Below are 24668 nucleotides of genomic sequence, written 5' to 3' on the forward strand. Positions count from 1 at the left end.
GTTTGTTAAAAGAACCAAATATATTGCTCTCTTGCTTGTCACAATTGGTATATTATTTTGATTGTTTTATCTCAAGTACAAACATTTTGTATGTCATTGCACTCTTCTTAGAATATAAGTATAGAGACATTTAGTGCACTTCTTTTATCGCAAGTTGACTAATTTGCCATATTTCTTCCTCTTTTCTCTTTGGTCATAATAAGAGATCAAGTTTTCTTGAAACTAACATATGCCCAAAATACACTATAAAAAATAATTTTTATTGGTAATAAATATGCACATTAACGAAGAGTGTTAGAGCCTTTACCAACATTAATTAATTATGATTAGATTCAATGTCGCTATAGACTTTAGGGACATTTATAGAGAGTACTAATTTCCTCTGAAAATACGTATTTAGCGGCAATTAAGCTATTAATTTCTATTAAAGATTATTTTTGTTGTAGTAATAACTCTTTATTTTGGTTTCTTTTAATTAAATTTGTGAAGTGTAAACTTCGATACAACCCGACAGACTATCTTTTTGAAGAAATATGTTAAGCAACATGCCTTTTTCTTCTTGATTATTAGGAAAGTAAGGTCGTCTTTATTATTATTTGTGGATATTTGTGAGTTCCAGTGCTCACAAAATTATGGTGTGACATTTTAATATGTTATGTATCAAAAGTTTGGTCTAGAATATCCAGTTCTGAACAGTTCCATTCATATGTCACATACTGCTTGGTTGATCATTGCATGAATTCTTTGTAACTGCACACTATAATCATAACAATAACTATGGTTGAATTTCAAATAAGTTAGGGCCGGTGATATGAAACCTAAGCAATAGTAATGACTATTCTGAGACAATGAGGAAAAACATTTATGATACTAACAATTTTAAGGTCACTTTTAACATATACATGATACGACATAGTATAGTAAAAAAGAGATTGTTGGAGGTTTATTAGAAAGGAGCCGAATGTCCTTCATTTGAATTTAGTTAATTATGTTCTTGTATGGACGTGACAATTCACTTTACTTGGGAGTGTTGTTGTTCAAGGCTTTTTGGTCTCTTCTTTAATGTCTGATATTGTTCTTTATAACTTTTTGGAATTTAAAAAATTTCGTTACTTCTGACCAACTATTTCAGTGGAGATTTTCTTATACTTAAAATCTCTCTATGACTCATAGTTTTTGTATAACAAAAACAAAAATTAAAAAATATAGCAGTTTAAGATTTTGGAGGAACATGTTACCTTAAGATAAAATATTCTTGACAATATAGTGTATGTATCGAAAATACAAATATTACCGAATGATCACATGTAAGCTTAATAAAATAGTTCAATCACGTGCCAAGTACGGATAATTTACCTAGTTACCTACTAATTGAGAGAAAATCGTAAAATTGATATAGCCTGCCAATTTCAAAACACTCGATTTATAACTATAGTTAGTAGCTTAATTCCTCAATTACATACACCTCAATTTGGATTCTCAGAGTCATGTCCTTGTGCTTGTGGCTCATGTAATGGAACAACAGGTAACAGAGATGGATTATAGGAATACCATTTGGAGCAGAAAACATAATTAATGAAGTTGACGAGGCTAAGAGCAGCCAGTAGCCAATAAAAAAGATCTAGCCTATTCTTGTTGAGGTCATTATCATTTAACCATCCACCTCCACCTGAAGAAGATGTAGAGGTTATTCTGTTAACTAATGAAACTAATATGGAGCTCAAATAAAATCCAAATGAATAGGAACAATACGTCATGGCGGTTAAGAAAGACTGCATCCCTTCTAGTGATTGTTTATAGAAGAACTCTATAAGTCCCACTGCAGTGAACATCTCTGATAGCCCATAAATAATGAATTGTGGAACTATCCAGAAAATGGACAGTATCCTGTTCTGGTTCAGTGCGTAGTCTCTTCTCTTGTTTTCGACTAGAGCAGCACAAACCATGGAGAATGTTGCAATAAAAAGGCCAATGCCAACTCTTTGTAAAGGTGTGATCCCTGAATCATTCCCCGTGAACTTTCGGATCATGGGGACTAATGCTATTTCATAGAGAGGGACCAAAAATATTAGCATGAAGTAAGGTATGGACTGAAGGGAAGCTGGAGGGATGGTAAAGTTGTCAGTTAGGCGTGTGTTCATCACAGTTCCCTGTTGTACTGAGAAGGTTTGGAGTTGAGCTAAGATTGTGTTGAAGATTATGGTGCAAGCAAAGATGGGAACAACTGAGATTAATATTTTTACTTGCTCCACTTGGGACACTGTGCATAATCTCCAGTGGCTTTCACTTGTACTTCTTCCGTTTTCTATTTTGATGCATGCCTTGTCTAAGAACCTACATTGAATTTTCACTTAGAAAATGTAGAAATTTAGAGAAACTCAAGTTTAGAAGAAAGGAAGTGTGTGTTATGTACCTAGTTAGCTTATTACTATATAAAAAAAAAACATACTCTCTCCGTTCCTTTTTATATGTTATCCATTTCTATAAATAGTTGATTCATAATAATTGTCATTTTATAAAATCAATGCATAAATTACCATATTCTTCCTATTATACTCTTGATAGAGTAGTTAATTAATCTAGAAAATATAATACTTTGACCAACCTATGAAAACTAATACTCCCTCTGTTTAAAAAAGAATGACCTAGTTTGACTTGGAACGGAGTTTAAACAAAGAAATAAGATTTTTTAATCTTGTGATTCTAAATTAAAGTTATGTCAAATGTACCAAAATGTCCTTTAATCTTGTGGCCTTAAACATGTCACGTGAAAAGTTGAAGTTAAAGTATTACCAAAAAAGGAAAGGAGTCATTCTTTTTTAAACAGACTAAAAAGAAAATTCGATCTCTTTTTTTTTTTTTGGAAACAGAGGGAGTAAGTAATTAATATTCATTGGAATACTTCATGCATTGATTAATTACTCTCTCCATTCACTATTCTATAAAATCTTATTTTGAAAAATTAATCTCAACAAACAAATAAAAAATAAAAGATGGAGCAAAAATAAAAAATAATCTTGAAATTAAAGTTGAAGCTTTAACAAAAAATTTAGATCAATTGGTGAATAAATATGGCTCCAAAAATAAGCTCAAAAATTTAAATAATCTCCAAATGCATTTTAATTTTTGAAAAATAGCATATTCATCATTTATTGAAAAGTTGACTTAAGAAAACATTAAATAAGGGTAGAAGGGTAAAGTTACTTAATTTCTTAATGCAAGTGCATTCTAAAAATGACATATAAAAAAGGGATGGAGCGAGTATAAAAATACGTAGAAAACCCATTAACATTTCGATAAAATAATTAAATTATAGAATAATTCATAATTTCAAAAGTACCCATTAATATAATAGCTGAGCCAAAAATATAAAAATTTGAACACAGAGAATTTAAATGATGTATCCGGTTGACTAATAAATGATGGTATACCACCTGAATTTATCCGTATGGATGAGAGTGCCATCCTGTGGCACAATGCATTGGCTTCCATGAAGCATCTTCAGATTTGAAGGGCAAATCTGCTTTCTTTTAGTGATTGCAGCCACAAAAACCTTCGATAACAGATTAGCAAATGTGTCACATAAATTGAGACAGAGGAGTATATTTGTATGTTATAGAAGCTTGGAATAAAATTCATCGCCTTTCGAGGATATAAAATAGTGTAAAAGGGACCACAACAAGTATATATATCAACGAAAATGTAGCTATTGTTGTATGACTTGTAAAGTAGAAAAGAAAAAGAAGAAAGACGTTCCATTTCCTAACTTCCTTGTAAAGCTAAATGAACACACATACCAGAAAAGAAAAAAAAAATCTAAGTGATACAAAATCCTTTAAGAAATGGACAAATGATTTCATAGAAAAAAATGAAACACGAGCAATAATTGATCCTACGCACTTAATAAAAACGGAAATTATGGGTAACTAAACCTTAGAATCAGGATTGATGACAAATGAATATTTTGTAAGCCATTTATTTTTTTCTTATTCATATTTTATTCCATGATGTAAAGGAAAGACCCGCCTTTTAACGTAAAGTTCATACTAATTACTCCCTACGTTCCATTTTATGTGAGGTAGTTTGACTCAACACGGAGTTTAAGAAAGAAAGAAAGAAAGATTTTTAAAACTTGTAATTCAAAATAAATGATAGAAATTTGTGTGACTGTAAATCGTTTCATTAAGGATAAAATATACATTTTATAGTTAAATTATTATTTAATATAAAAATGTGTCATTCTTTTTTGGACGAACTAAAAAGAAAAGTAAGTCACATAGATTGAGACGTGGGATATAGTATTTTTTGAGACATTAAGAGACTAATGATTCGATTAGTAGATGTGGAAAAGGAGAAAGAAAAAGTACTTGGGCAATTGGTGTGAATATACTTCCTCCAGGTGGTGTGTTCATATAAACATGTGTCCCAGAAAGGAAAATGATCAATCCAACGACCATGGCAGCCGCAGAAACACCAAATCCAACGTCCATTCCGTAATGAGTTTGGATCCAAACAACAAGTGTTAGAGCAAGAAGCTCCCCAGCACAGAAGGCAAAATAGGCAAAGTTGAAGTAAGTAGAAAGTTTCTTGGAATCATTTTTCTTAAATTGGTCAGCGCCGTGAGAAATTATATTTGGTTTTAAACACCCACTACCTAAAGCAACCAAGTATAGTGCCACAAAGAATATCATAGCTTTGTATCCTTTTACTTTCAAACACTTTCCTTTGCTCAACATCATGTCACACTTTGGTGGTCTTAGTTGTGGAACATGTGCTTGCACTGCCAATAAAATAAACCCCTGCCAATATGAACATTATAAGACAAGGAAAAAAGATCACAAGGATACCACAAGACATATATGTACTTACAGAGAGCTCGACGAAGCCAAAAATGAACATAGTCGAGAAGCTGCCAAAATAAGAATCAGAGAGAAAGCCACCAAAAAGGGAGAGGAGGAAAACAGTTCCAATGAAATTTGTTACTATGTTTGCGGACTTTGAGAGAGGGAAGTGCATCTCATTGAAGACGTACGTTATAAGATTATTCCCAACGGCTGCAATCGCCATCATTTCAAATGCCTGAAGGCCTGCATATATAATGCATATCCATCCTCCAAATTAAATAATTAACTTTCAGATTAACACATATTAAATGCAAATCAATAGGAAGCAAAATGATAGAAATCGCCCTTAAACATGTCAGGCGAAAAGCTGATATGAAAGTAAACAAACTAAAAAGTAAAGTAAGACTTACATAATACAAAGATGGCAGCAGTCATGCCACCATGTTTGTTGGGTTTGCAAGGTCTTCCTCTCCAATCAACGAGGATTTGCTGCGTCGCAGAGCCCATAGACACTGCAGATTCCCTTTTCAATTTATTTTTTCTTGTCTCCTCCCTATCCATCAACTCAATCTACTATTTCCCTCTTTCTTTTGCTTCTTTAATTTGGTGACAAAGTTGCGAGTGAATTTTATCTCCAATTTATATTTGCATCTCTTTGATAACTTTCTTTTTGTCAATTATATTAGTTGACTATGGTCCAGACCCTCTAGTGCTAATGGTGTGGTCCACATACCATAATATATTATGGCTTCCAGCGCACTCACTGCCACATTTTGCTATTATACATGTTATTTTTTTTGTCTACGCCTTGAATTAAGGTGGGACTATACATGAGCATAGTCTCACACACTACAAAAGAAATTGTTTCCACTAATTACGTACCAGCAGCGTCAAAGGATATACCCGTTCATCAACTTGAAAAGACTAATTTTGTGTCACGTGTGTGTCGTATCAAATACTAAAGTTATATATAAGATTAAAAAAATTATTATAAAAGAGCAATTGATGTTAAAATATATGTTATATCTATAACATGAAATCCAGTGTCTTGCTCCCACACCGAAAAGAGATGTCCTACTTGTCAAGGTAAGGACCATGAACTTCTAGCTTAGGTTAATCCACTAGTTATGTCTTTTTGTGACAATTCTACGGAGGCACGTGGTTAGGGACAAAGAGATTGCTACTACAGACCGGGCTCTATTAACGGGAAGGCCTCCATCTCAATGTCCTCTCGGTGCTAAGTAAAAATCCCAACAGAAAAGGCATATTCATAAACATATGAGTTTTTACCTTTTAAAGGCACTTAAAGTAAAAGAGTTGACTTTAGTCAACATCTAGAGAATTTGATGATGCATGAAATTTCTGTCAATTTTCATCGGTGTTGCTCCCAATTGCACACGCAAGTGTATGTGGTCGCACAAGTAATATAATGGCTATTAAAAGAACTAGATTATCGAACCCAAAGGACTTGTCAATTAACTATTTTTACTAAATTATACTGGTCTAATAATTTATTTACGAGTATCGAAAGAAAAGAATGCAGGAATAAATTAATAAAATTACTTACAGTGATTTGGAAAATCCAGGGCTGCAGCATGTAATGAATCTCATGTATCATATTATCGGCTTAGAAGTAATTTTAGTTGTTAAGTTACTGATTTACAGGGTTAATTGTATGAGTCGGATTACACACCTCTAGTCGCCTACTCCAATTAGTTGTCTAACTACATCGTTGAGCGGAGATAAACAGACTAACTGACGAGCATTTATATTTCATCATGTTTCGTAACCAAGCGAGCTGTTCGTCCGAGCGTCACTCCTAAACACAAATCACCTCAACTTAATGGGTCGATCAAGCTCTCTATATTCTCTGGTCTATCTAATCTCTCCTCTCTCGATTTTACGATTAGACAATAGATTTATCTTATGGTGCGCAAGAATAAAATACTAAAACAAGAATATAAAAGTAACTTATAATGACAACCAAGAATTAATTCATAAACCTTAAATATGTAACATTCGATTCGTAGCTACAGCTCCAGAACAAGGGCGTTTAGCCACTAATCTCTAAGAAAAGAAAGAACCCTAAAAAATATTGATAACTTGCAAAGTACCTCCTAATTGATCTTCTCTCAAATAATTATTTTTATGGACTATTTATAGATGTAGAAAATCCTAAATAAAATAATTGAGTCCAATAAATTAGGAAATCAAAACCCAAACAGATCGGAATTGTTGTACGCGTGAAAATCCGTCCGTTTAGTGCTAGACGCACTGATGCACTCAAAGTCTGCCACGTGGCAGCTTGATTCTTTCAATTTCGCTGAATGCTGCACTTTTCCTTATACATTATTATATTGAATTTATTTTTGTTTGCTTGATTTTCTTCTATAATCTTTCATCGTTAATTTATTTTAGCTCCAAACTTTTTCAACTTTACACCAATTTACTTCTACAAATAAAATATACTATTTAACACAATCCATAAAATTTATGCTAAAAAAGGACAGATATAAATAATAAATGTGAGGTATATATTTTTTGCCTCACATCAATCGGGTCTAGAGAGTCCATGTTGATCCAGTAGGATGGTTAGTTCGGATCCCAAGGCCTCAGCGTGAAATTGAGTCAGTAGGTGAGATAACTTTGAAAGTTTGACTTCAGTCAACATTCTTGATAAAAAGGCTCGAATGAGAATTTTATCAGTGCAATTAGCTTCGGAATACAAAGTGTGGTCTAGAACGACCTTTGGTTTGGATCCCAAGGTTATCAAGATGATTTTGTGGCATTATTCATTTTGTTGTGTGTTTGTCTTGTAAGTGTTGACTTGGATCAACATCCTGGTGAGACGACCTCTGTTTGTGATTTCCTTAATTCCGTTGAGTTCAAAATGTCAATTTTGGCTAGGTAGCATAGTTTGTTTGCATTCACTGAACTCTGAATGAATCTTGAGCCCCCGAGGGGAATTTTCTCTACTTGATATTGAGATGTTGCAGCACTAATTATTCTCCTCCTTCATGGATTGTTGATTTATTTGGCCTCTGCATTCACGGGAGGAGCTTTGTGTTCACTATAGGAGCTCCGCATTCGTGAAGTGTACTGCCTTTAGCCTTTGCATTCGCGGAGTGTACTATCTAGTTCTCCGCATTCACAAACAGGGCTCCGTGTTCTCGGAGAGTAAAATTGCTTGCAATTATAAGTTAATAGCAGTCCATTTTCCAGCATGCATATTCTTAAAAGACTTAAGTCTTAGGGCAATTTTGAGAGCAATTCTTGGAGATTTTCAGTAGTATTTGTTGGGTTGTGTCGGGGAATTGCCTGGCACACCTCGGGGTCAATAAATCTTCCGCTAAAGTTGTATGATTTCAAAAGTTTCTCTCTTAGTTCTCTATTTTTGAATTCTTTGAGCTTAAATATTAGTGGGACTTTTTTTGCTCGATTGATGCTCAAATTGTGTCTATTTTCGGGGCACAAGTTTCTTGAGCTATTTGGGACCTTGTGACGAAGTCAATTTCATGATTCCAAGCCCAAGTCCCTCAATTGTATTTTTGGGTAATTTTTACGTTTTCAAATTATATATTGATATGGATATCATTTTGGTTGTTTTGGTGTTCTTGATATGTTTTTGATGGTGTGGCATCTTTTGAAGGCCCTTCGGAAGAGAAAAACACCAGAGTAGATGTTTAGGTGTGGTTTTGACCTCGAGGTTGTTTATGATTTCACTTCTTTTAGACATATCTAAGTTATTTTATTTTAATATTGGGTTGTTTTGATTGTTAGGTAAGATTTTAGGGCTAGTTTTTAGGTTTACATGGTTCTTAGACACTATATTGCCATTTCGGGTTGCTTAGCTTTATTATTAGCTGGAAAAATCTTATTTTAGGTGGATCCATGTCCTTGGTGTCAATTAGTATGTTTAGAAATGCTTCTAGGTGGCATAACGCTTAGGTTTCCGCGTGTTACTTTGTTTTGGAATAATTGTGTGCTTGTGTTATGTTTTCAATCCTTTCAGTTCCTTACTTTTATTTATTTAGGGCTTGAGGTCGTGAGTTTGGACTTGCAAGAGTTTCAGGTTAGTACGTCTATGCCGTATCAAGTGTTACCCAGATGATTGTTGATGTGTTGATTTTGATGAGGTTGTGTATGTTTTGGCATGAAAGCAATTTTTTGGTACCTGCATTTGACTTGTTTATTTTTGAAAATACTTGGCAAGTTGATATTGAGGAATGAAAATGGTTTTCACTAAGTTTTTCCTTCTTGTTGAGCCTCAAAGGGGTGGATCACTGTTTAAGTTAAAGAAAAATGAATTTAGATGGAAAATACAACATTTTGGGATTTTTATGATTTAAAACGAAAAAAATACTTATGAGTTTGTATGATGGTTTACTTTTGCTCTGATTGTGTTGCACATGTTGATGAGTGTGAAGTATCATTTCGGATGACTCGAGGTTTTTCTAGGCTTCTACTTTCCAGCATTCATCACTTGCATCGAATCATCCTGTTGTCTGGCTTATTGTGCGTGTTGGGATTGTCTTTTACCAAAGTGTTTCCTATTCACTATCTTGTGTTGGACTTTCCCTCTTTTCTCGATAGTTGGTTATTGTATTTTAGAACTTTTCCATTGTAATAGTCGAACTATCATGCTACTCTATATATATTTGATCTTTCTGAGCTCAGTCGGTCTATGATGTCTACTAAATACCCTGTGTTGTGGTACTCAAACAACATTTCTACATTTTTTATGCAACTTCTAGTATGAGCCACCCTTAGTGAGCATTGGATCTCTCGTGGCCGTCTCCAATTCAGATTGTGGTGAGCTCTTGGCGCCCGAAGGTTTATTGCTTTTCCTTCTTTTGTGCCTATCTATATTTTTTTATTGGATTAGACAGACTTGTATATATAGCTTTTCTTTTACTTTGATGCTCCTGTACCCGTGACACTAAGTCCGGGGGTTGGTTCTTGTATTACCGTGCCTTTCTTGGTTACTATTAGGCCTTTTTTGTATATTGTGTATTGTATTTACATTTCTATATTATGGTCCTATTTTTCTATCTTTATTCCTGTTTGTGCTTGTTCTCTATCTTTAAATTGTTACCTTCCGCAAGTTTTGAGTTTTTGGCTTGCCTATCAGGGGGTTATAGTAGGCGCCATCATGGTCCGATTTTGGATCGTGTCATCGAAACTATTTTACTAAAAAATATTTTCTACTCTCTAGAATAAAATAAAGGATATTTTTTGGAAAATGTTTTTCATTCATCAACCAAACACTAGAAAATATTTTTTGAAAATTTTTTTTTAGCCACCAACCAAACATGAGAAACATAAATTAGAAACCAATTTATTTTCCAAGAAAATATAATCTAGGAAAATATCTTTCATGGATAATATTTCCCTTCATACCAAACACACCCTGGAGATGAAAATTTTACTCATGAAGGATATGAGGGACATGAATTGTTCATAAACAATTCATATTAACAGTAAGGGGTCGTTTGGTAGAGTGTATTAGGAGAAATAATGTATGCATTAGGTTTGTATATCTATCTAGTTTGGTATACTTTTCAATTTATATATACCTAATGCTTGCATTATTTATACTCTATAATGCATGAAATTTCATGAAATTAGTAATGCAAGAGAATTTAATGTATGCATTGGCATTGTTAAATACTTAATTGCCCATTAAAAACTTTATTTTTTACATCTTTTCCACCATATATATTGGTGGAGGGTATGTAAATAAATATTTTTTAAAAAAACAAATGCAGTGTGTTATTTTTAATACATCAAACCAAACAATGCATAAAAAGTTTCAGCATGATTAATGAACACATAATTAATATAAGCATTACTAATAGACTCTATTTAGTATTATTTTTATACACTGTACCAAACCACGAGGGAAACAATATTAATTCCAACAAGTGTATCGATGAAAAAGCATACTAGAAATGCACGCGCAATTAGAATAGGAATAACTGCTTTAAGCTTAAATATATTGTCGGCAAAATTTATTAATTTGGAGAAATGGTGTGAATTAAAAATAAAAAAGACAATAAAAATAAAACGATAACTAGGTAAGAGTTAATGTTTAGTAAGCCTTGGAGCCAGCCATGAGTCCTTGAGCATCAGCTGTAGATGGCAATGCTGGAATTGCTCCCTTTTGAGTTGTACTGATTGCGCCACACGCATTTGCAAATTTTAATGCTTTCTTCAATTTCTCTTCATCCTACACAAGCACATACAGTCATTTGAAAAAGCTCAACATTTTAAAGCAATGAAGAAAATAGCTAGTAAAAATGTGAAATAATATATGAAATTTTAAGAAATAATATCTCAGATGGTCACTCAACTGTGAGTTCTTTTGCCAAAAAGTCACTCAACTATGGGTTCTTTTGAGAAAAAAACATTTAGTTGAGATAAAAATCCTAACCTTTATGATTGAATAAGGAATCAAATGAAAGGAAGATATGGAAGTGAAGGATTCAAATTAAATGCGGTAGGTTTATACCTGGAAAATTGATGGATCTTTGGCAATGGAAACCAAAAGGGAACCTACAAAAGCATCTCCGGCTCCTGTGGTGTCAACAGTCTTAACAGGGAACCCACTCACTTTTCCTTTAAAACTCTGTGCATCATAGTAAAGGAACATTTCATATCAGACTTTGATTCAAAATGAAAAGGTACTAAATGTTAACACGTTACCTTGGTGAAGTATCTGCATCCCTTCTCTCCATCAGTAACAATAAGAAGCTTCAAGCGGTCATGCCATAACGACATTACGGTCTCATCCTTATCTGCATCTTTTTGTGTGAGGAAATTTACCTCATCATCACTAACCTTTAATCATAAAATAATTCACATTTATTCATTATGTATAGACATATAATATAGTTTATTCATTGAGAATATATATGGAGAAGAAACCTTGATGAAATCAGCTTCATTCCAGATGCTTCGGATACCTTCTCTGGCAGCTTCAGGGGAAGGCCAGAGAGGAAGGCGAACGTTGGGGTCATATGAAAGTAGGACACCTGCATCTTTGGCAGCTTTCATGGCAACCATGTGAGCGGACCTGACAGGCTCCGTGATTAAGCTAATGGAACCATAATGAAAGATCTTAGCCTGCTTGATGAGACCCAAATTGAGCTCAGACTCCTTCAACAGCATGTCTGCGCTAGGGTTCCTGTAGAACATAAACTCCCTCTCTCCATTTCTCTTCAATGTCACAAACGCCAAAGCTGTCCTTGCATGTGTGTCAAACAACACTCCTTCGCTGTTCACTCCATTACTCTTCAATATGTCTACCAACATCCGCCCAAACTCATCGTCTCCCACCTGAACCAATCATAAACACACCTAACTCTTATATATTTACTACTTCAAAACAAATAATCTTCAAAATTTCTTATCACTAATCTCGGTGCAACGTCCAAGATATTTTAATCTTATTAGGATGTTTGAGTTTAATATTTGAACTGAATTATCTATCTAAACTATCATTAAATATTTATCAAAACACACTTTAACTCTCTGTTGTCTCCTTTCCTACCCAGGCTATGGTGGTATTTTCAGGTAAACAAAGCTAACAATTGATAGTTGAGGTGTGTTTCGATAAAATGTTGATGATAGTTTAAGTAGAAAAAGTGAACATATGATACTTTTGATAGAAAACTTGCAAATAAGTGAAAAGTTTTGTTGTGTCGGAGAGATTCAAAGGATTCACATGTCTTTTTCCCAATTTGTGTTTTACAGTTTTCCAATGAGTAGTTTAGATAGTGAGACATAGTTTTCATAATTTTAGAACAAATTCTACATACATAAAACCTACTTATAAAGGTTAGAATATAAATTGGAAATATTTAAACAAATCCTAATTAAAAGTAAATAAATAAACAAATTTTGACTCCTCAAATGGTCAGTGGCGAAGTCAGGAATTTTACAAAGGGTGTCCACTGACGAGATTCGAACACATGAGCATTTAGGGCTCTTTCAAGGCATCTAAAATCATTGGGCTACAACACCTTATTCTATCAAGGGTGTCCAAAATTTGTTATTTTATCACTTTGTGTATCTTTTTACTTATAAATACGGTATTATTTTCCGACGAGGAGGGTTCAATGTGTCCAATTGAACACCCTCACGGTAGCTACGCCCCTGCAAATGGTAATACTGAGTTGGCAAAAACTGAAAGAATGAAGTAGCAGGTACCTTGCCAATGAAGGCAGAGGTGCCGTCAAGTTTGGTAATGGCGCAAGCAACATTGGCAGGCGCACCTCCAGGGGCTTTCAGAAAGCCTGTAGACTCTGCCAAAGAGACTCCAGCAGAATCAGGAACGAAATCGATCAACATCTCCCCGAAACACACTATCTCTGCTGGCTTCGACATCACTCAACCTTTATACTCACTATAGGTGTTTTACAGAATGCAATATTAAAGAAGAGTATAGTGGGGATCACATTACAAATTTCTAACTGTTTAAATAGAAAGCAAACACAATGGATCGCATCTCTTATTTTGAATACAGATCTTGATTTGTTCGTAACAAACTGCCTACTTATCCTCCAACCAAACCATCTGCCCATATTATATCCTTCTTTTTACATGTTTTCCCACATCAATAGGAACAAAAAAAACTAATAAACGTTTACTAATATTCAATTTATTTTACGTTTTTTTTCTTGTTTTTTTTTTTTGATATAAAAGTTCTGTTAAGCATCTTTAATTCCATTGTATCAACATTTATTGGGTAAAAGAAAAATAATACTTCTACAATTTATGTGAACTACTTTATATCTATGTTTGAGTATATAATTTTTTAAAAATAATTTCATCAACAATTCGATGATGGGCTTTAACTATAATTAACATTCAAATATTTTTTTTGTATAAAATAGGTTTTTGAAAGGAAAAATTGAGAGGTTGGTGACATACTCTCCAAATTCCTTAAGTTTTTCGATCATTATATATACTCACCAGTAAAAGATCAAATCTTTCAATCCCCGTTATTAATTAAAGAACACGTATTTGTATTACTTTTTTATGAAAATAACTTTGTTGATTGAGTGTTAGCACAAAAGAAAATATAAGATGTTGAGCCCCGTGGAACCTAATATTTACTCTTACACATATAGAGGTGTATGGTTTGAAAGAAATTTCATACCTATTTTCATGTGGCAATATATATATATATATATATATCGTCACTGCACAAATAAAAATAGAACTAAAGAGTGACAGAGAAACTCCCTTACGCCTCTAGGTCTCATCGTCATCGCCTTCACCATCACAACCACCCGCCACATCAGTGGCACCATCAACTGCCATAAGTGTAGTGTCAGCCTCATCGTCCTCATCATGTCATCATCTACCGTGNAACTCCCTTAAGCCTCTAGGTCTCATCATCATCGCCTTCACCATCACAACCACCCGCCACATCAGTGGCACCATCAACTGCCATAAGTGTAGTGTCAGCCTCATCGTCCTCATCATGTCATCATCTACCGTGGCCTCATCGTCGTCTAATGGCTCTTGAAAAGCTGGATCCATTCGGCACATATACATTCCAGTACTATCAATAAGTGGGTGGCGCTCGGCCAACTCATTCATCTCAGCTTCAGCAATAAGGCAACCACCTATATGAAGCTACAACTCTGCCATACCAAACATACAGCCCAGGCAGCTATCATACCTTGCCAGCTGATCCGTAGAAAATAAAAACATGGTCATGTGACATATCTTGAGCTATTGTTTTCATCAAATCTACGATGTGTACATCATATAGGGAGCCCTAGGTTGGCACAAGTTATGAACCTCCTCCTCAATACCCTTCGACCTAAGGAACCGGGTTACCAAGCTCCCATAACAAAACCTCTACCTCTTAGACCAACTCTAAATCAAAACTTACACAATTCTCAACTTTTTACTCAAGGTTTGAAACCAACTTTCAAAACCCCAATCAGACACGACTCGGGGTCAATATTAGAAGGGGTAAAATAGTAATTTAACAAAGATTTCCAAAAATGACCAACTGGGTCATTATATTATCCACCACTAAAAACCATGTTCCTCCTAAACTAAACATAAAGAAAAGGAAAGCACCTAAATCCTTGAAAATATGAGGATATCTGGCACGCAAACTGAATAAAGAGAAAGCACATGAGACTCATCGAGTATGTACTTCCAAAGCATAGAGACATGGAACATGAGATGCACAACTAACAAGCTAGGCGGAAAGGTTAACTTAAAGGCCACCTATCCTACTTGGCTAAAAATCTCAAAAGGTCTAATGAATTTAGGACTAAGCTTGCCCTTCTTTCAGAATGTCATCACACCCTTCATGTGTGGCAGTCGGAGCCAAACATGATCACCCTCTATAAACACTATGGCTCAAATTCTCCAGCTTAACTCTTCTATCAACTCTGGGACATCAACAGTCTGTCTTGAATCATATGGACCTTCTTCATAGCATCTCTAAGCAAGTTTGTATCCAAAGAGTCCATCTAAGCTGAATCAAACCACCCCGATTGAAGATCTACACTATCTACCATATAACGAATCAAATAGGGCCAATTAAATATTGGAATGATAATTGTTGTTGTAGGCAAACACCACTAAGGGAATATGCTAATCATATCTAGCACCAAAATCAATAACAGAAGCTCAGAGATGTCCTGCAACACATACCGAATGAAGGGAATATAAGAATTCTACTAAAGTACAACATTTAAAAGATCACTTGCCTTAATCAAATCAATAAGTCAATCCAAGACTTTAATCTTCTTCTTCTGAATTCTATCGAATTTCCCATAATCTCGTTCAATCAAACAATCACAATAAGACTCCAAAAATAACAACCCCTGATCATACATTTGAAAAAATGGGTCATTCAACTCAAAATCTTAATCCTAGAAATGAGGTTTGAATTTGAAAATCCTTACTTGAAAACATTACCCAAGGTATTTAAAACTTATTGGTGAAAACCATTTCGAAAAAGGGATAACAATTAGTTCACAATCACTATTTCAGTTTAGAACTTATGTTCTTGGAAAACCTTGACATTTGCTAATCAAAATCTCAAGTTTTGATGTCAAAATCCATATATAATCAGAGGGAAATGAAGTTTTAGTGCTACAAAAGCTAACGCAAAAGATTTAGCACAAGAAATTTTTTCAAAATCACCTACAAGGTTTTTACCAAGCTCAATAATAAAAAATGGGGTTAAATCCAAAAAGATTACTGGTCAAAACCCCCCTTAGATGTTGCAAAAGTTACCCAAGTTTTCTTAAGCAAACCCCAAGAAAACTAGGGGTCACGCTTTTGCAAACCAGGGTCCGCTTAATCAATCATCACTAAAGAGAGCTCTGGTGCGCTTATGAGAACCCCGCCCAAAAGGCCATTCTCACCTTTTTGAGTTGACCTTTGCTAAAGCGAAGATCGCAAAAGCAAAGGCCCTCTGCAAATGCGATGATTTCTGAGCATAAAACATTAGCCAACATAAAAATCATCAAAAGACTCTCAGGATTTTTTTTTGGAACCCTGCACACACAAACTATATATGCAAATTGACTAAACTTGATGTTCTAGACACAATGAAACCATCGAAACACAAATATGAGGTTTCCTTGACCTGAAACTTATAAAAGTCATAAGAAATGAATATAACGTCTAAAGAGGTCAAATCAAGTTTGGGACCTTTAAAAATTAAACCAAGATCTCACGTAGGTCTAAAATCATCCCCCCCCCCCCCAATCTAACAAAACTATCCAAATCTTTATCCGAGCATTGGAACCTGAATGTTGACCAAACTTAACCCAAAGGTTAAAATTTCATGAATTTCCAAGTTAGGCATCAAATCCTCAAAGGGACTTCGAATCTGAAACCAACAACTCTCTTGGACAAACTCTACATCAAAACTTACAAAATTCTCAACTTCTTACTCAAGTTTTGAAACCAACTTTCAAAAACATAATCATACACGACTCGGGGTCAATATTGAGAGGGGTAAAAATGTAATTTTACAAAGATTTCAAAAAATTACCAATCGAGTCATTACATTATCAACATCTAAAAGCCAGATTGTTCCCCAAATATAAAGAAAAGGAAAGTACCTGAAGCCTTCAAAATATGTGGATATCTGGAACGCATATAAGACTCCATCTCCCAAGTCGCCTCACCAACTAAACGGAGCTTCCACAACACGGTCACTGAAGTAAACTCCTTGGTCCTAAGCTTTATGACTTACCTATCCAAAATGGCTATAGGCTCCTCCTCAAAATATAAGTATGGACCCAACTCAATTGAATCTAAAGAAAGCACATGAGACTTTTCCGGCATGTACTTCCAAAGCACAGAGACATGGAAAATAGGATGCACAACTAACAAGTCTCCCATTCGACTCGAAATCTCAAAAGGTCCAATTAATATAGGTCTAAGCTTGCCATTCCTTCCAAACCTCATTACACCCTTCATGGGTGACACCATGAGCCAAACATGATCACCCTCTTTAAACACTAGGGCTCAAACTCTGCGAATTCAATTGTTTATATTCAATCCTATTATGAATGATTTGATTCAATTACATAATTTTTATTTGATTTAATATGGACTCATGTCTATGTCTATTTTATGAACTTGAATTATAAAAACTACTTATGAACTTATGAATTATGATCACGAATTTGAAAAAGGATTTATACATGTTTTATGGAAAGAATGATTTTTTACTAAAAGGATGCTTTAAGATAAAATGTCAACATTTTTTGAAAGATTTTCTCACAATTGAATGAAAATCATTATTTAGATGCTTAGAAAGGAAGTGTCTTATGAACAAGTTTATGAAATTATGGTTTTGAAAGGAGCTACTCTAATATGAACTTATGATTGGATTGGTAGTCTAAATTGTTGATTTTCCGAGTACTTTGATATAATTATGATTATGTCTTTTCCATTGGGATTTACTTAGTACCGAGAGAGCTTCGGGATGGAGGTCTTACTGTTAGCAGAGGTTTGGTATTTCGTAGCGATTCTCTAGTCCCAAACTATGTGCCCCCGTAGGATTGTCTTAAATGACCTAGCTAGTAGATCCACCTTAGCAATATGAATGATACGAAGTTCAATCTTAGCAAGTAGATTGCCCTTTATAGTGTGAGGGTCATACCATATTCTATGTTATAGCTCATTGGGTCTTATTGTCGGTTAACAGTAAATATCTCAAGAATGAACTATGTTTTCCTTCAAAAGTCTCTTTAAAGCTTTATATGGTGTTCAATATGCATTGACCTTGTTCATGAACTGTGATTTTTCTTCAAAGGCTTTTACTACATTTTACTTGGTCATGCGTATCATGTTTAAGTTCAACATATTATCATACCTATGTTTTATGCATTTCCTTGTACTCTATACATTCAAAGAGCTGGTGCACATTATTCCTATATTGTTTCAAAATATAGGGTCCGGCGCTTCTTCTCCCGAATGTGGCTAGATTGTAATTGCTCTACTACATATTTGGTTGGTGAGTCCTCATGATTCAAATTTCAAAGGCAAGGCAATGGACAATTTTATTGCTTTTCATGTCTTTTCAGTTTTCATATTATGTTCGTGACTTAGGGGTTTTTTCTAGTCATATCTATGATGGTAGAAGATTGTGTCATATGTAGTAGTTTTCCGTGTATTCTCTTATGTACTTTGTTGGTATCTTTTATATCACCTATGATTTGAGACTTATATTGATTGTATCTCTTGAATTATATTGTATTACATCATGCTTATGTCAAGTGGCTTGTTTGGGACCTCTAGAGTCCTATTCATCATGTCACATCTTGGGTGTACTTTGGGTCATGACAAACACCTCATTCATCAAACTCATAAATGCAACATGCGCATTAGTCAACCCAAATGACTATATCAAGAACTCATAATACCCATATCGTGTCCGAAAGATTGTCATAGGTATGTCCTCAATCAAATCTTTAATTGATGGTACCCTGACCTCAAATAAATCATCGAAAAGACCGACGCACCCTGCAACTGGTCAAACAAGTCATCTATACGAGGCAAGCGATACTTATTATGAATGGTAACCTTTTTTGACTTTCGATAGTCAATGCACATCTTCATACTACCATTTTTTTTCTTCACAAACAAGACAAAGTCACCCTAAGGAGAAGCACTAGGATGAACAAACCCTTTATCAAGCAATTCTTAAAGCAGAGTCTTAAGCTCTCTCAACTCTACCAGAGCAATGTGATAGGGAGGAATAAGGATTGGGAGAGTAACCTATTCCAAGTCAATACAAAATTCTATGTCACTATCCAGAGGCATACCAAGAATATCTGTAGGAAACACCTCTGGAAACTCAGAACCCATAGGGATAGACTCAATAGAAGGAGACTCTGCACTAGCATCCCGAATATGAGCCAAATAGGCTAAACCACCCAGCCCTATTAGTTTGCTAGCCGGAGGAATGATATAATCTTTAATGGTTTAGGCATGTACACCCCTTCCAACTACAACCTTTTCCTCCTTAAGATCTCTAGAGTCATTGTCTTAGCATTACAATTTACTCTAGCAAAATAAGGGGACAATCAAGTCATACCCAAGATCATATGAAACTCTATCATGTCCAAAACGACTAAATCTACCCGAGTTTGTAGGCCCATAAATAATACAAAACAATCATGATACACATGTCATAAGGGGTGTATGATGCCTCCGCCTCTAATCTACCTGGGAATGCATAAAATTGAGCTCTATCATTGTTACGGCTAACTTTTCTCCCGTGATGCCCACAAAGAGGACTTACAACCTACGGAGGCATGTAGTTCTGGGACTACGAGAGCACACTGAACCCTAGTCCAACTCGGTGCTAAGCCTACTCCCAACTAGAAATGTGTAAGACACAACATAACTGAAATACTGGATAGCTAAATTTTCTGAAATTCAAATTTGAGAATACAACATTTAAGAACTCACAATGTAACTTTCGAAAACTGGAGCATGTTTATCAGTTTAACTATCCTAGGAAGTGTAATTCATGAACTAAGAGAATCTACACAACTAGGGTTCAGAGTTTCATACAAGGAACTAAGCAACAATTCAACAAAAACATGGTAATTCAATTATGGATACTAAAATAGCTAAATCACAACAATTATCCAAGATTTTAGAAGCCCTAGGTCTGAACAAGATATAGAGAATCAAGAATCTGATAGAATTATAGGGACCTAGTGGATTAAAGAAACCCACTAGTGAAATCCCACATACCTAGTGACAAAATCTACTGATAAATCCTTCGATTTCGGGGCTGGAGCTGAAGAAAATCTCTTGCTTGTTCTTGAGCGGTCGGTCGACTCTTTCTCCTCTTTCGTGCTAAGTTTTTGGTAAATTTTGGTGAATAGTCACTTAGTGTAATATATGACTAGAATATTAGGCAAAAACTGAGTAAAACGACGTAGTTTAGGGATAAAATAATTAGGAAAATACCCAATTAGCCCTAAGCTAAAAATTGACCATGACCTACGGACCCTGACCAACGAATTGAGGTCTGACAGACGGTCCATCTTGTTAGTTCGTCGATTGTTGTCTGAAGGTTGAAAGTTGGGGTCTGAACACCGGGCCTGGACCACAGACTGTGGTCCCACCTATGGTCCATAGGTCCTATCGTGGTTCTGAACTTTCGAGGAATTATTGAGGTGATCAACCACGGACCACACCTACAGTTCGTGGTCCCATCCACGGATCGTGGTGGCCTCTGTAAGTGGCACCTGAAACATCTAGAAAATCTATTATTTTCTCCTTCTCGAATCCATACTGTTACATTATCTCCCCCTTGGGAACATTCGTCCTCGAATGAAGTCTAAACTAGCTGGGTATGGAGGGAAAGAGTTGCAATCAATACCACTAAATACTAGAAACTGATATCTGACTGAATTGAGTTCCAAGAACATGCAAATATGCTGAAATACAAGAACAACTGAAGGAACAAGATACTAAGACTGAACTTATGCAAGAGTAAACTGAGATACTGGAGATAAACTATTACCTGAAGCTGAAATGGAATCAGAAGGAAAGAGATGAGGGTACTTGGCTATCATGGCTGCTTTTGCTTCCTAAGTAGTCCATAAACTGACTGACTCCTCCACAAAACCTTTACTGAAGCGACTTTCTTATTTCTCAACCTACAAACCTGAAGGTTAAGAATTTTAACTGCCACTTCTTCATAGGTGAGACTATCTTTCACAACCACACTCTTTAATGGTATTATTGATGCCAGATCACCCACACACTTCTTCAACAAGGAAATGTGAAAGACTAGATGAACCGTTGCTAGTTTTGCTGGCAACTCTAACTCATATGCCACATTACAAACTTTTTTCAGGATTCTGTAAGGACCTACTATCCAGGACTGAGCTTCCCTTTCTTGCCAAATCTCATCACCCCCTTCATAAGTAACACCTTTAGGAAAACCCAATCATCGATTTCAAACTCCTAGTCCCTTTTCCTCACATCTACATAGGACTTCTGACGACTGTGAGTTGTCTTTAGTATATATATGATGATTTGAAATTTTTCCATAGCCTCATGAACCAAATCCGGCCCTATCAAGGTTGCTTCACCTACTTCAAACCACCAATCGGGGACCTGCATCTACGGCCTTATAGTGCCTCATACGGGGATATCTGAATACTGGAATGAAAGATATTATTATAGGCGAACTCTATGAGAGGTAGGTGATCATCCCAACTACCCTTGAAATTGACATAAGCTCTCAATATGTCCTCTAAGGTCTGATGGTACGTTCTGCCTGACCATCCGTCAGTGGATGAAATGTTGTATTGAGATTTACCTGAGTACCAAGACCTTTCTGAAATGATTTCTAGAAATGAGGGGTAAACTGAGGACCTCTATCTGAGATGATAGACAAGGGAACCCCATGCAACCTGAATATGTCATTGATGTAGAGTTTGGTGTAGTCCTCATCTGAATCTGTAGTCTGGACAGCCAAGACGTGAGCGGACTTAGTGACTCTGTCCACTATCACCCAAATGGAATTATATTGTCTGCGAGTACGAGGTTAACCTGTAATGAAGTCCATATGTATAACTTCCCACTTCCATGCAAGAATGTTAATCTCTTGAGTCATACCTCCTGGTGTTCTACCTTTACATGTTGACAGTTAGGACACTTAGCCACAAAGTCTGTGATGTCTCTCTTCATGTCGTTCCACCAAAATACTTCCTGCAGATCATGGTACATCTTAAAGGCACCTGGATGAATAAAATATCTAGAATTATGGGATTATGTAAGGATCTATTGCCTCAACTCACCCACATTAGGAACGCATAAGCCACCCTGGCAATGAAGCACACCATCTCCCCTTTGGGAGAAAACCTCAACCTTCTGATGAACTGCACCTTCCAAGTAAAATAATATAGGATCACTATCTTGTCTTTCCTTAACCTCCGCTACCAATGAAGATTCTGACCAATTCTGAACTATCACCCCACTATCTGATGTGCTTGTAAGGCAAACATCGAAGTGAGCAAGTTAGTGAACATCTTTGGCTAGCTCTATCCTTTCTTCCTCAACATATGCTACACTACCCTAGACAGCCTGCTGAGAGCATCAGCCACTACATTGGCCTTACCAGGATGGTAAAGCCCATTCATGTCATAGTCTTTGAGGAATTCAAGTTATCTCCTCTGACGAAGATTCAACTCTTTATGGGTAAACACATACTGGAGGCCTTAATGATCTTTGAATACATCAACATGAATACCATACAAGTAGTGTCTCCAAATCTTTAGGGCAAATATTACAGTTGCAAATTCGAGGTCATGAGTCGGGTAGTTCTTCTAATGGGACTTAAGTTGTATAGAAGCATAAGCTATGACCTTACCTCGCTACATCAACACACAACCTAGCCGACCCGGGATGCATCACAATAAATCACATGGCCGTCTAAACCATCTGGTAGAGTCAAGACGGGAGTTGTAGTCAACCTAGTCTTCAGTTTTGAGAATTTTTTTTCACACTCATCTGACCACTGAAAATTGACCTTTTTATGAGTCAACTTGGTCAATGGGGAGGCTATGGATGAGAATCCTTCCACAAATCTTTTGTAATAACCGGCCAAACCCAAGAAACTTCTGATATCTATTGGAGAGGTGGGTCTGGGCCATTGCTTTACTACCTTTATTTTTCGAGAATCCACTCAAATTCTTTTGCTAGATACCACATGACAAGGAAAGAGACCGACTTTAACCAAAATTTACATTTGCTAAATTTAGCGAATAGCTGGTGATCTTTGAGAGTTTGCAGAACTACTCTCAGATGAGTCACATGCTCCTCTTCATTCCGAGAATAAATGAGGATATCATCAATAAAGACAATAATGAACAAATCCAAATACTGCTTAAACGCTTTGTACAATAAGTCCATAAAAGTTGTTGGAGCATTTGTTAGTCCAAAAGACATAACTACAAATTCATAATGACCATATCGAGTTCTGAAAATTGTCTTCGGAATGTCACTATCTCTAACTCTGAGCTGATGATAGCCGGATCTGAGGTCTATCTTAGAAAAATAACTAGCACCATGAATTTCATCGAACAGGTCATCAATCCTGGGGATGGGATACTTATTCTTGATGGTGACTTTGTTCAACTGACGATAGTCAATGCACATTATGAGAGAACCATCTTTCTTTTTCATAAACAACACTGGAGCACCACCCAATGGAGAGATACTAGGTCTGATAAAGCCCTTATCTAGAAGGTCTTTCAACTGCTCTTTCAATTCCTTTAGCTCGGTTGGAGCCATTTTGTAAGGAGAAATCGAAATGGGCTAAGTATCTAGAAAGAGATCTATTCCAAAGTCGATTTCCCTTTAGAGGGGAACTCTGGGAAGATTTTCTTGAAACACATCTGGAAACTCATTTACTACTGGGACTAACTCAAGAGTTGGATTTCAGAGTTTGAATCCTTAACCCGAACAAGATGATAGATATACCCTTTGGAAATCATTTTTCTTGCTTTAAGGTAAGAGATGAATCGACCCATACGCAGTGAGATACTACCCTTCAATTGTAAGACTGGCTCGTTTGGAAACTAAAACTGAAACTGAACGATTCTAGTTCTGCAACTAACTGAGGCATAACAGGAATGCAACCAATCCATGCCTATAATGATATTGAAATCTACCATTTCTAACTCTACAAGATCTGCAAATGTGACTTTCTATCACTCCCCGAGGCTACCCCCTTGACGTAAACACGGAACCTAGGATCACGAGTGACCCCAAGCTAACCCTGAATTGGCATATCATAAGCATACTTAAACAACTGAACAACAAATACTATGCGGAAGCTTAAATCATAAGATAAACTAAATTATGGGGGATACCCAATACTAGTATGAACACATAAACACTGAGTGAGAGTTAATGACACTGAACTATAAATCAAAATACTAAAGTTGAATCTGTATATGTCTGAAATAAGCCTCTTACTGACTAGAGATATTAGGACATTCCTCCATCTAACTCTAGCAAAACTGAAACTAAAATGAAAGACTAAATATAAAAGAACATGTTTGTCGTCCTCGAAGAATGAGAACTCACAAGTGATACTGTTGAATACGGATCGGGAACTGATCTACACGTGATCTAAATGATGAGGAACTGAACCTGCATCACGAAAAGACATAGCGCAGAGTATGCGTCAGTACTTGAAAGGTACTAAGCATGTTGTTTAGGATAAGGCTGAACAAACATATAACTGAACAAAGCATATTGAGCAATGATATAATCTGAACATGATAAACT

At 35.7% G+C, this 24668-nt stretch overlaps 2 protein-coding genes across 3 annotated transcripts; both read right to left on the reverse strand.

The window, feature by feature from the left end:
• Positions 1 to 1424: 1424 nt before the first annotated feature.
• On the reverse strand, positions 1425 to 5446 carry LOC125844768 (protein NRT1/ PTR FAMILY 4.4-like). 2 transcript variants are annotated; one of them, XM_049524100.1, is made up of 5 exons: positions 5255 to 5446; positions 4870 to 5087; positions 4368 to 4799; positions 3435 to 3553; positions 1425 to 2334 (listed from the first exon to the last, which is right to left on the reverse strand). In XM_049524100.1, the coding sequence occupies exons 1-5, from the start codon at positions 5403 to 5405 to the stop codon at positions 1467 to 1469; spliced, it is 1788 nt and encodes a 595-aa protein (XP_049380057.1). In that variant the 5' UTR covers positions 5406 to 5446; the 3' UTR covers positions 1425 to 1466. The 2 variants fall into 2 exon arrangements, with proteins under 2 accessions (XP_049380057.1, XP_049380058.1); XM_049524101.1 differs by having other exon boundaries at positions 4870 to 5079; positions 5255 to 5336.
• A 5361-nt stretch (positions 5447 to 10807) lies between these two features.
• On the reverse strand, positions 10808 to 13283 carry LOC125844772 (probable fructokinase-5). Its single transcript, XM_049524107.1, has 5 exons — positions 13056 to 13283; positions 11772 to 12182; positions 11550 to 11684; positions 11356 to 11472; positions 10808 to 11073 (listed from the first exon to the last, which is right to left on the reverse strand). The coding sequence occupies exons 1-5, from the start codon at positions 13230 to 13232 to the stop codon at positions 10936 to 10938; spliced, it is 978 nt and encodes a 325-aa protein (XP_049380064.1). The 5' UTR covers positions 13233 to 13283; the 3' UTR covers positions 10808 to 10935.
• Positions 13284 to 24668: the final 11385 nt, after the last annotated feature.

Source organism: Solanum stenotomum, chromosome 11 (genome assembly GCF_019186545.1).
Source record: "Solanum stenotomum isolate F172 chromosome 11, ASM1918654v1, whole genome shotgun sequence".
In the NCBI taxonomy this organism is placed as follows: Eukaryota; Viridiplantae; Streptophyta; class Magnoliopsida; order Solanales; family Solanaceae; genus Solanum; species Solanum stenotomum.

Coding starts and splice junctions, on each gene's coding strand:
- LOC125844768 (XM_049524100.1), bottom strand. CDS start 5,405: ATGGATAGGGAGGAGACAAGAAAAAATAAATTGAAAAGGGAATCTGCA. Junction 5,088..5,254: donor TGCTGCCATCTTTGTATTAT/GTAAGTCTTACT, acceptor TTATATATGCAG/GCCTTCAGGCATTTGAAATG. Junction 4,800..4,869: donor TTGGCTTCGTCGAGCTCTCT/GTAAGTACATAT, acceptor TCATATTGGCAG/GGGTTTATTTTATTGGCAGT.
- LOC125844772 (XM_049524107.1), bottom strand. CDS start 13,232: ATGTCGAAGCCAGCAGAGATAGTGTGTTTCGGGGAGATGTTGATCGAT. Junction 12,183..13,055: donor CCTCTGCCTTCATTGGCAAG/GTACCTGCTACT, acceptor TGATTGGTTCAG/GTGGGAGACGATGAGTTTGG. Junction 11,685..11,771: donor ATGAAGCTGATTTCATCAAG/GTTTCTTCTCCA, acceptor TTATGATTAAAG/GTTAGTGATGATGAGGTAAA.